The sequence below is a fragment of the Sebastes umbrosus genome, chromosome 15, assembly GCF_015220745.1.
Source record: "Sebastes umbrosus isolate fSebUmb1 chromosome 15, fSebUmb1.pri, whole genome shotgun sequence".
Lineage (NCBI taxonomy): Eukaryota > Metazoa > Chordata > Actinopteri > Perciformes > Sebastidae > Sebastes > Sebastes umbrosus.
The window spans coordinates 16,073,557-16,086,231 of NC_051283.1; the positions used below are offsets into that span (position 1 = coordinate 16,073,557).

General features: G+C 38.1%; 2 protein-coding genes across 2 annotated transcripts; one reads left to right on the top strand and one right to left on the bottom strand.

The window, feature by feature from the left end:
* Nucleotides 1-634: 634 nt before the first annotated feature.
* On the top strand, nucleotides 635-6,538 carry LOC119503066 (interleukin-6-like). The gene is made up of 5 exons (XM_037794573.1): nucleotides 635-1,100; nucleotides 2,180-2,376; nucleotides 3,657-3,755; nucleotides 3,839-3,982; nucleotides 5,283-6,538. Exons 1-5 carry the CDS (start codon nucleotides 1,085-1,087, stop codon nucleotides 5,538-5,540), a joined length of 714 nt encoding a protein of 237 aa, XP_037650501.1. The 5' UTR covers nucleotides 635-1,084; the 3' UTR covers nucleotides 5,541-6,538.
* On the bottom strand, nucleotides 6,245-12,080 carry tomm7 (translocase of outer mitochondrial membrane 7 homolog (yeast)). Its single transcript, XM_037794574.1, has 3 exons — nucleotides 11,896-12,080; nucleotides 8,981-9,029; nucleotides 6,245-6,846 (listed from the first exon to the last, which is right to left on the bottom strand). The coding sequence occupies exons 1-3, from the start codon at nucleotides 11,999-12,001 to the stop codon at nucleotides 6,831-6,833; spliced, it is 171 nt and encodes a 56-aa protein (XP_037650502.1). The 5' UTR covers nucleotides 12,002-12,080; the 3' UTR covers nucleotides 6,245-6,830.
* Nucleotides 12,081-12,675: the final 595 nt, after the last annotated feature.

Here is a 12,675-nt window from a genome sequence, read left to right on the forward strand (position 1 = left end):
TAAAGGGAGTACTAACTTAGAAAAATTTCGATATTTCATCATATTTCTGACCATCATCATTTAATCATTGTTTTCATATTCAAATCATTATCTCACAGGCTGTGTGATCAGGATATGTCTTTTTAAAGCACCACCTTGTCCTTTCATTCCTTTAAACACCAATAAAGTATCAAATTCACACATGGAAAAGTCAAGTAGCATCATGACTAATACTGGAAAAGGAACATGTGAAGAAACAACAAAAAGATATCACTAATTTCATGAGACAAAACATGTGCGCTAATTAAACTTGTATCATAATAATACTAATAATAATAATACATATTTGTTTGTGATAGATATTGATAATTTCAGCTGGTCATGTGAGGGGAAGAACATATTTCATTACACAAGTGTTGCGAATATTGGGGAAGGAAGTAATATGTAAATACTGGGATAGCCTAGGGGCCACTAATCCCTGCTTGAAATTACAAATCCACCAAAAATTTGACTTCTCGTCACTGGGTATTTATTTTCATCTATGATAAATTTGACCACTAAGTTTATTGTAATACTGCTATGCAAATGTATGGCTTTGAGTGGACTTTCCCCTTTTAATTATTTTGCTAAAAATATCATAGGGATTTTTGTGTGTGTGTGTGTGTGTGTGTCTGTGTGTGTGTGTGTTTGTATGTGTGTGAAACCCTTTTTATTATTGTTCCAGTTATTGAAATAATGACTTATTAATAATGAGCAGTTTATCCTTTAATTATAACTAGCAAGAAAAAAAGAGTCAGAGCAGCTTGTAAAGTGGATTCCCTCTGGTCTTTGTGATGATGATGATGATGATGATGATGATGAACATCTCCACAAGGATCACCACCGACGGACGCCTGAGACCGGATGCTTGACGCAAACTAATAATCCCGTGCCTGCATGGGGAGGAAAGTTATTGGGAAATCCCTCCAGTCTGAAGAATATAAAATGACAGAGCCATCGCAGAGACAAGGCAACTCCTTGGACAGCCCTCTGGACACCTCCTCTGCAGCAGCAGCAGCAGCATCAGTGGAAACTCAACAAGTGCTTCTTCCAGCAGCAGCTCAACATGCCCTCTCATCTCAGTAAGTGATTGGCAGCCTGTGGTGCGCACGTTTTCTTCCTCTTTCTCATTCATTCATTCATTCATTCATTCATTCATTCATTCATTCATCCGCTCTCTTTATATTACTCTTTATTATAGTCTAATTTATCCCTATCTTTCATATTGTAATATAGTTCGGGAGAGTACTTTTCCTACAAACCTTCATAAAAATGTAAGTTCTCCAAAAACGTTTTGTGAGGATTGCAACTCGATCAGAGTGACACATCTCCTCTTGCTCCTCTATTTAAGAAACTACAGATTCTTACTATTTATGATATCAATATTTCTCAAATATGTGTTTTTATTTATAAGATACTTTCTGGTGGGAATATTCCTGAGCAGTTCAAAGACCTATTTTAAAACAAATGTTCAGGTCCATTCTTACTCAACCTCGATAATCTCTAGATCTTCATCCTCCTAAATGTCTCACTAGTAGAGGTCGATTTCCAATAAGTTTTAGGGGGAACCAAATTATGGAGTAGCTTCTCACATCTATCAATAAACTGTTCATCTGTCAAATGTTTCAAAAGTCGCTTAAAGGGTCATTTAATTGAATTGCTGTCTTGTAATTGCTTTTCCCAATTTTGTCCATGTATCTGTTTTTATGTTTTTTATTTTTTTTTCCCACTCACAATGTTGTTTGGTTGTGATATCCCTGAAGTCTTTATAGATATTTAAATCAATATCCTCCTCACAAACACTAACCATGCAAACACTTCCACGCAACACACACTCACATACACACACATATATTATATATTATATTATATATTTAAAAGTCTGATGGCCTGGGGGAAAAAACTGTCCCTCAGTCTGCTTACTGTATTGTTATTGTTGTTATTATATATATCTTGTCCTAATTGTTTGTTATCACTATTATGTAGTCATATTATTTCTTTATATTAATCTTGTCTTTAAAGGTGGAGGCTTCAGATAAGCCCAGTGTTTTTTTTGCGTCTTCCTGCACTGTATATTATTCATTTTTGTTATGTTGTATAGTCTTAAATTGTGCAAAACAAATAAACAAATAAACATTCATTCATTTATTCATTCATTCAGACTCGTCCTGGCTCTCTGCGGTGATGCTGGCGGCTCTGCTGCTGTGTGCTCCCGGTGCTCCGGTTGAAGACTTGCCCACCGACAACCCGGTGTCAGGTGAGCCCTCAGGTGAGGAGGAGGTGTGGCCCTCTGACCTGCTGAGCTCCTCTCGGTACTGGGACATAGTCATCGAAGCAACCAAACGCCACCAGCAGGAGGTAAGAGCTTTATCTCCACTGGGATGTTTCCAGTTTCCAGTGACGTCCTTATCAAGTTTCAAGAGTCATATTTCCAGTTAGAGTGGGCTGACTTGGTTTCTCACTTTATCTGCATGTGTAAAGTAAACTGCACTCCTGACCTTATGATTAGGGATGCACCGATACCGATACCGGATCGGATATCGGGCCGATACTGACTCAAATAGTTGGATCGGATATTGGTTTGCGTAAATGTTTCCAGTTTTGATCGTGTCTTATTGTAAATTACTTTGTAATGAACTGGATTATATCCTGGATTTATTATTATTATGATTGTGAATGCAACGATACCGATACCGGATCGGATATCGGGCCGATACTGACTCAAATAGTTGGATCGGATATTGGTTTGCGTAAATGTTTCCAGTTTTAATCATGTCTTATTGTTAATTACTTTGTAATGAACTGGATTATATCCTGGGTTTATTATTATTATGATTGGGGATGCACCGATACCGATACCGGATCGGATATCGGGCCGATACTGACTCAAATAGTTGGATCGGATATTGGTTTGCGTAAATGTTTCCAGTTTTAATCATGTCTTATTGTTAATTACTTTGTAATGAACTGGATTATATCCTGGGTTTATTATTATTATGATTGGGGATGCACCGATACCGATACCGGATCGGATATCGGGCCGATACTGACTGAAATAATTGGATCGGATGTTGGTGACAATAAGGCCGATGTAAATTCACTAAATTTATATTTATGTGTTTATGTTACAATTTGTTTTACAAAATTAAGAAAGCAATGTTTAAGTAAAGCCTGATGTTGCCTTACACATATAAGAATGATCCCAGCCACTTACACACAGTGAGGCATACAGCTTATTAATTAAACACTGGTATCGAATCGGTACTCGGTATCGGCTGATACCGAAAGCCCAGGTATCGCTATCGGGACTGAAAAAGTTGGATTGGTGCATCCCTAATTATGATACAGCACTGCTTAGTCATGTTATAGCCTCCCACTGTCACTTTAGTCATGTTATAGCCTCCCACTGTCACTTTAGTCATGTTATAGCCTACCTCTGTCACTTTAGTCATGTTATAGCCTACCACTGTCACTTTAGTCATGTTATAGCCTCCCACTGTCACTTTAGTCATGTTATAGCCTACCTCTGTCACTTTAGTCATGTTATAGCCTACCTCTGTCACTTCTGCATGTGTAAAGTAAACTGCACTCCTGACCTCCATCATTTTTTCTTTCATCATCATTTCCCTTCTTATCAGTTTGAAAATGAATTCCAAAATGAAGTGGAATATATTTTTCTGGAGCACTACAGGATCTCCTCACTTCCAGCAGGCTGCCCTCTCTCCAACTTCAGCAAGGTACAGTGTAGTCTCCTGTTACACTGATAGAAGAAACAGGGTGATGATGGGTTGAAGCTGATTTTTCTTTGCTCTCTCTCCAGGAGGCTTGTCTCCACAGGTTGGCACAAGGCCTGCTGGTTTACACGGTTCTTCTCAAGCATGTGGAGAAGGAGTACCCCAGCAGCTCCATCCGCTCACAGGCCAGGTACTACAGCAGCATCCTGATCAACCTCATCAAAGAAAAGGTAAGGGTCTGAGAAGCATACTCTTCTTTCTGTCTTTTTTTCAGTTTGTAGCTGTGTTAATACACTGTGGTGGCCTTGACATCAGCCCTGTCATTGTCTTTATGTAATTGCCCAAGATGACGTCCTCAAATGTCTTGTTTTGTCCACAACTCAAAGATATTCAGTTTACTGTCATAGAGGAGTAAAGAAACCATAAAAATATTCACATTTAAGAAGCTGGAATCAGAGAATTCAGACTTTTTTTTTCTTGAACATTTACTCACATTGATTATCAAAATAGTTGGCGATTAATTTAATGTTTGACAACTAATCGATTAATCGTTGCAGCTCTAAAAATGTTACTCAAGTACTCATTATTGAGCAGAATGCCTCCTGCCTGTGTTGCATTATTGTTACAGATGCATTAATGTGTGAGTTGTGTTTTACTGTTGTGGCTGGTCATGGTTGAGCTACTGTACAGCGTATTTTACCTACTTTCTACACTGTTGGGTAGTTTAACAATGGCAGTGCTTCGTATTAGAGCTTCAACGATTAATCGATTAGTTGTCAATTATTAAATTAATCGCCAACTATTTTGATAATCGGTTTGGGTCATTATTTAAGAAAAAAAAGGGTCAAAATGTATCTGATTCCAGCTTCTTAAATGTGAATATTTTCTGGTTTCTTTACTCCTCTATGACAGTAAACTGATTATCTTTGAGTTGTGGACAAAACAAGACGTTTGAGGACGTCATCTTGGGCTTTGAGAAACACTGATTGACATTTTTCACCATTTTTTGACATTGTATAGACCAAACAACTAATCGAAAAAATAATCGACAATGAAAATAATCGTTAGTTGTCGCCCTATTTAGTATTGTATAAACTTTTGTGAGTTTTGTGTGTAATCTGAAAGGTAACCAGTAACACAGAATACTCAAGTAAAATACCTCAAAAAATTCAGTAATTGAGTAAATGTAATAAATAACAATTTACAATTTAATTTTGTTTGCGTAAATGTTTCCAGTTTTAATTGTGTCTTCTTGTAAATGACTTTGTAATTAACTGGATTATATCCTGGGTTTATTATTATTATGATTGGGGTTGCACCGATACCGGATCGGATATCTGGCCGATGACTCAAATAGTTGGATCGGATATTGGTGACAGTAGGGCCGATGTAAATTCACTAAATTGATATCAATGTATTGGTTGGATTGGTGCATCCCTAATTATGATACAGCACTGCTTAGTCATGTTATAGCCTACCACTGTCACTTTAGTCATGTTATAGCCTACCACTGTCACTTCTGCCCCACAGATGAGGAACCCTGAACAGGTCACGACACCGACCAGCAGCCAGGAGACGCAGCTGCTGATGGACCTCGACAACTCCGACACTTTCCAGAGAAGGATGACCGCACACAGCATCATGCGCAAGCTCCACTTCTTCCTCATCGACGGCAAAAGAGCGATCTCTAAAAGGGAGAAGACCAGAGGAAGTATGGCCAACAGGAGCACGCCAACCATCAGTTTCTATATCCAAAAGTTAAAAGATGGGAGCATCAACCAGTTATGAAGGAACACCTCAGGGAAAAGTGGGTGGTAACGCTGCTGCTGTTCTGTTTTTAAGGGGGAAATGGTGAAAGTGCACTAACTGTACGTTTATGATTGTGTATATCTTGAAGGCCTCAGGGCTCGATTCGCCCACTATTGCGCAACTTATTTAACCTATTTATACGTAATGAAAAGTGTTATTTATTAGTCATAGGAAAATCCATGATTGTGGGTTTCTTGCACTAAAAATGCAATTTGCATCAGTAGTTTGATGTTAGTGTTGATTCATTTCTGGATTGTAAAGATATTACTTGAGCAGCATTGTTAGGACTGCATTACTTTTTATATGAAAACCAATAATTGTTTAATCTATTTTTATAAACAAAGATTTTATAGTACTGTTAATTATTTATTTAAAACTATTATTAAACTGAATTTGTTGTTGAATTAATTAGAATGCTGTGAACGTGTTTTGAACGCACATGACCAATAAGTGACTGGAAGAAATATTCTGTACGTGTGCGGTAATAAAAATAATCATCTGATCAGATAAGAAACAAGTTTCTTCATTCCAACACCTCACACATCGCATGTAATTTCAGGGTTGCAACACATTTTGAAACTATTTTTCCCAAAAACCATAAACGTCATTTGCAGATTTTGATCAGTCTCGTACGTGTGTTCATTGGAATCTGGAAAATAAAAAACAGATGAAACCAAAACCTGTTATCAGCAGTGATTTATTAATCAAAAATTAATATATCCTTCCAGATTTTTGTGTTGGATTTCCAAACTTATAACACCATCAGCCATACTCTGAATTTTCTACATAACCTTTATCATTTTTTCAATGATGGACCCAGTTTTGGTTGTTTAAAGATTAAGCGTTGACATGACTCCTGGTAATAAAGACAAGAGTGACATTTCATTGTGGATTTATTCTCAGAAATCTTAAATTACAAATAAAAAGGAAAAACATGGAATGAATCCAAACATCGCTGTCACACATTCCCAACAAAACACCGACAGATAGTCCAGTCAACGCTACATATTTTCAAGGACGAAGTCTTGATTCCAGCTTGTCAATCCAAATATCTTCTATCCATGTAGCCGACACTCTCCGTGCATCTACTATATATGTAAATGTTACGTGCATGGCTGCACGTAACATTTATTCATGACTCCTCAGACTTTGGACAGTATGATTTATAGAGAAGGAAGAGAAAAATAATGTCAATATCCTGGATTTCCAATGACAGGTGGGTCACATGGTCTCGATGTCGGGAGGCGGCCGGCTGGGTGGAGACGTTCCTTAGCCCCATAGCAAACTACAGAGAAAAAAAATAAAGGTTCAACTAGACTCCTGAAACTCCACAGGTCACTTACAGAGCCCGAGTGCCGATGTATTATCACTGAAAAGTTGATCATCGTTAATTTAATTTCCAGTTACTAATTGTAAAACATTAAAGTCACGGTTCGGTACAGATGAATACGATTTGGTTAAACTATTTTTATTATAAAAACAAGGAACATATCAAACACTTCTGTATTACACTGTGTGAACACTGAACAAACACTTTCCTAAATGGCAACAGGTCATAATAGGCTATAAAACTGAAAAGCATCTTTTATGTTATGAAATTGAAAATACCAAAATACATAGAATAAAATACATAGCACCCAAATATTTATCTTTCCGGTAGAGATGCACCTATACCGAATCGGATATTGGGCCGATACGGACTCATATAGCCAGATCGGGTATCGCAACAATGGAGCCGATATATTCAATTCAATGTTTCTATACTATACACATTTATACTGGAATTTGAACTGCTGTTTAGGTTTAGACCTATTTGTTGCTGCATTAAAAAGGTTTACATTTGAATTGTAATTCCTTTTAATTTTGAAGATTTTTTTACCAAGTTGCTGGTGTACGATTTATTATTTTAATAATAAATAACAATTCAGTAAATTTATATCTATGTTTTTATTTGTTACATTTTGTTTTACAAACTTAGGAAAGCGATGTTTAAGTCAAGCCTTACACATAAAAGAATGATCCCAGTCACTTCCTCACAGTGAGGCATACAGCTAATTAATTAAACACTGGTATCGGATCAGTACTCGGTATCCGTGGATACCCAAAGCCCAGGTATCACTATCGGGACTGAAAAAGTGGGATCGATGAATCCCTACATTCCGGAGGTCGGCACATCTGGATGATGCCACCAAATGTGCGTTAGCATGTCCGATGTGTTTCCATTCACATCCCCTACAACGGTGGAGCGATGCCAACACACCATCCCCTTGTCTTATACACAACTCTCTTTCTGTTGCTGTTGTCGCTGACCAGGAACCGGCCGACGGAACTTCCAGCTCCAACGTTTCATTTGCACTTGCCATACTGTGACTGACTCACACGCCAATCCGCTTGTGCTCAGCATTTGTTGCCAACGGCTCAAAATGTTTCCGGGCAGAACTCGCACTTGTGAACTCTGGTTCCACATTACGTGCATGATTCATCAATACTGTGTATTCTGTGTGCGGCTGTATGCACCGTACAGTGACAGTTTGGTACGTATACACGAAACCACTACAGCCCTAATTATCAAGAAAGTCTTTCAGTAAAAAAGACGGAAATGGAAACTAGTTGATATTAGTTTATTACGAGCCTAATGTGCAATTCGTTCAATATGGAACGATATTCAAAGACATAAACCTCAATACATTAAAGAGATGCGCTGCAAAACCTGACGTACATAGCAGGAGGAGAAACTGAAGGTTCTTGTAAGATTATGGGCTCCTTTTTCACATCTCATGATGCACTTTGCAACTGTATACATACTTGTATTGAGACACAGGTTGATGTTGTTATTGTAGATGTTATAACAACACTGAATGTAGTTGTATGTCAGCAGAGTAGCCTATGGTTCTGGCTGCTGAGGGGTGATGACTGGATTGTATTATATCCAGTGTTTTCTCTGGCTTTATGTAATTATTTGTTTTCATTTCTTAACTTTTTTTGGTAATTAAAATGTAGCATAGTGAGTTGGGGACTCTGGGTAAAGGAGGAAAGAAGTTTGTGTGTTTTTTGTTTTTCTATGTAAACTAAAAATAACAGACCGACAATAGCAACCATCTTGATAAGATTATAAATGTGCAGCAGACTAATTATATTAATAAAATCAGGTTTTAAATCAGTATCCACAATGTTAATAAATACACCACGAAGAACTACAGATTTCCCTTTGCTGTCAGTTATTACAACAATTTGTAGGATTAGTTGGCGGTTAGCCCGACTATTCCACAACTAAAGGAAGTACGTCCCTCCCTGTGGTGCAAAGTTGTGAAAACTCCCTTTTACCGTCACATTTCACGTCATTCAGTTTGCTGATTCTGAAACCACGTACAGTATATGATTTGACAGGAAGCACAAATCTCACACCAATCTGTCCTTACCTCAAGACCGTCGGTTCAGGCATTCCTGGATCTGCTCCTCGTTTGAAACCTGTCAATCAAAACCATAAAGAAGAAGAAGAAATGAAGCATACTGGTTTAGAAAAGTGCCGAAAAATGTGAGAGACAGTAAAAACAGATTCTGGTTCATCCAAAAATATTATGACAAGTAGTTGCAGGGAGCTAGTATAGAAAATCAGCTGGCATGTAGACTATATAGTATGATCCATAGTTTGGAATAACATACATTTTAACAATTAAATTTGCATCCATGCAATTAAAAAGTGATACAGCAAAAATCTCCCCTGACAGTTAGTTGTATATGTTAACCAATGGATGATCACAAGTGTTTCACGGAGTCATTATAGTTTGTCAGCAGATTATAATTCATGCCTGCAGAACAGCCCAGATTGATACACAGCATCATTGCATCAGAGAGCTCTGACATCACGAGGTCTTGCAGACCGTTCGCAGTATATCTGACTCACGGCCTCCGCCTCGCTCATACACAGAAAGGAAAACATACTCATTTCCCTTATACTTTTTCTAGTTTCATTCATAGGTCAGTGAGAGTCAACTATGATGCAACTGATTCTTGAGAAAAAGACTAGAGAGCTTCCTAGACGACTAAATATAACCTCACCTTACCACTCCCTAACTCTAAGGCTACAACTGATGTTTCTATTGGACTTTCTTGAATAATCAATGTCAGGAAAGGAAAGGATTTCCATCGCCCAGAGCAGAGGCTGATGTGTCCAAACGATATCTAGTCTCATATCATCATATCGATATAATATTGATATGTTGCCCAGCCTTAGTTCATTTAAACCTCCAAATCCTCACATCAGAAAAGCTAAAACCTCCAAAAGTTAGTTTTTAGTTTACAAATTAATCACCTTTTAACAGTGATTAATAACCATCTAATTGAGTTGTTTCAACGCCATCAGATCACGATTGCCTGAAATATGCAGTGTTATTTAGATGGTGGTAACGCAAGAGCATTACATGTTCAATTTAAGAAAATTCTGCCCTTATGAAGTAAATGAGTTGCAAGAGAGAAATAATCTTAAGAAAGGGAGGAAAAACGAGAGGGGAGAAAGTATTACATCAGCGTTGGTGTTTCCAAAATGCTGAAGTCAGAGAAGATTCACTCCCAGAGGGGCAACTCCACCGGCTGTGAGGTCACACATGCAAAAATCTCAACTTCCTCATCTTTACACCAAAAACCACAACCAGGTATTTTAGTGCCACAGACATTAGACACTAAAATACATATACACACAAGCATGTCTTGGTTTAAAACTGTTCCTCTAAGCCCAACTGTCCACTACTTCTTCTTCTTCTTCTTCTTATTATTATTATTATAGGTCCTTCAAGGTCAACAGTTTGATATTTTGGGGAACCGGGGACAGATGGGGAACTTGCACAGTCCTGAACCCATCATAGAGAAGATTATTGTAAAATAGCTCTCCCTCTCTCACATGCTAGTATTCTTATAGTCTTATATCTAATATTAACTGGTTACGGGTGCCATAGTTTGTTTACAGACAATTAAGACAATTACAAAGACAGCCTTCTATCACCTGAAGAATATACCAAGAATTAGAGGACTGATGTGTCAGCAGGATTTGGAAAAACTAGTCCAAGCATTTATCTTCAGCCAACTTGACTACTGTAACGGCCTCTTTACTGGTCTTCCTAAAAAATCAATCAGACAGCTGCAGCTGATCCAGAAAGCTGCTGCTAGAGTCCTCACTAAGATCAAGAAAGTGGATCATATCAGTCCAGTTCTGAGGTCTCTACACCGGCTCCCTGTCTCTCTCAGAGAATTGATTTCAAAATACTCCTGCTGGTTTACAAAGCACTAAATGGTTTAGGGCCAAGATACATTTCTGATCTTCTGCTGTGTTATGAACCATCCAGACCTCTCAGGTCATCTGGATCAGGTCTGCTTAGTGTCCCCAGAGTCAGAACTAAACATGCAGAAGCAGCGTTCAGTTTTTATGCACCAAATATCTGGAACAAGCTCACAGAAACCTGCAGGACCAACTCCAACTCTGAGATCTTTTAAATCAAAGCTTCAAACTTTCCTGTTTGCTGCTGCCTTTTATTAAACCAGATAATGATCTTATATACTGCACTAGAGCTTTTACTCTTGTGTTATACTCTATTTTAGCTTCTATCTTAACTTTTATTTTCTAATCTTTAATGGTTTTATAACTGTTTTAATTATATCTTAATGTTCTTTTTGCACTTTGTCACAATGTTCTTGAATGTTTATGTAAAGCACTTTGAATTGCCCTGTTGCTGAAATGTGCTCTACAGATAAAGCTGCCTTGCCTTGACTTACATGAGGAGTTCATGGACAGTTTCATCATATTCCCTGCATTGATTCAGAGGTTCACCCACATAAACATGACTTATACACACCATTATCTATTATATATATTACATGCTATTTCTCCAGAGGGGGCACTTTAAAGTCTACTAACTTTACCTATTTGTAAGCCACAAATGCTTTTAATGTGTAATTAATATTGTGTTTTATATATTTTGTATGATGTTCTTGTTTTATGATCTTTTTATCTATGTAAAGTGTCTTTGAGTTTTTAGAAAAGTGCTATATAAATACATTGTATTCTTATTATTGTTATTATAACGTTGCATGAAAGCTACAGAACCAATTAGATAGCTAATTTATTACCAATTAAACTAAATTTGGGGACAGGAAACATTTTATTCTTTTTATAAGTTGTTTCTACTAAAGTATACCATTCACTAGCTATATTCATTCAAACGTACTGCTACAAACCCACCCTGAAAAACACATTAATCTAACTCCTGGTGGAAGGCTAGTGTGCTAAAGCTAAGCTAACTAGCTTTGGTTAGCATGTCTCCTACTATCTACTGATACTGACCGAGGTACAACACGGTCGGGATGAAACCCCATCTGATGACAAACTGGCCGCACTGGAACAGCTGCTGCAGCCGCTGTTTGGTCTCTTTGCTCAGTTTAGCAGCCATGTGTTGTTTTATCCCGAACAGAGAGGATGGACGCAGCAACACACCAAGGACAGGGAAGAGGAAGTGACGTAGAACGACCGGATGTTAAGTGAGTTCGTCAAATCTGTCATAGGTCGCCATCTGGTGGACAGAGGTGTTAACTGCACGTGTGCTACAGGTCACAGATTGAATTTAATAACTTAAAGTGGCAGTAGGCAACAATATTTTGGCATAATTTGGCAAAAATTCCATAATAACCTTTCAGCATATTGTAATTCAAGTGATCTGAGAGAAAACTACACCTCTGCACCTCCTCATGGCTCTGTTTACAGGCTTTAGAAAATCTTGCCCGTGACGGCAGACTTTGACCAATCACAGGGCATTTCAGAGAGAGCGTTCCTATTGGCTGTTCCACAAAAGGAGATGCGCGTTCACGTCTGGTCTCTGCAGATAGTGAAAGCCTCGGTCAATGGCGGAACAACCTACTGGAAAGCTTGCTATTCCAGCATTGGCAGCAACTGCCTACACCTCAAAACAACCCAAAAAAAGAAAGACAGACTTTCAAAAAGACAGTCCAAACTGTTGATGTCCTTAGAAGGTAATGTGTAGCTCGCTGCGGTAGCCTCCTCAGATGTAGCGAGCACGTATGAAGCGCGTGCATATGCCCGTTCTCGTGTGGGGGGAGGGGCTTCGGA

Excerpts from the sequence above, each read along its gene's own strand:
- tomm7 (XM_037794574.1), bottom strand. The coding sequence starts at position 12,001 with ATGGCTGCTAAACTGAGCAAAGAGACCAAACAGCGGCTGCAGCAGCTG. Across the intron at positions 9,030-11,895 it reads CCCGACCGTGTTGTACCTCG|GTTTCAAACGAGGAGCAGAT; the intron begins GTCAGTATCAGT and ends TTTGATTGACAG.
- LOC119503066 (XM_037794573.1), top strand. Across the intron at positions 2,377-3,656 it reads CCAAACGCCACCAGCAGGAG|TTTGAAAATGAATTCCAAAA; the intron begins GTAAGAGCTTTA and ends CCTTCTTATCAG. Across the intron at positions 3,983-5,282 it reads TCAACCTCATCAAAGAAAAG|ATGAGGAACCCTGAACAGGT; the intron begins GTAAGGGTCTGA and ends TCTGCCCCACAG.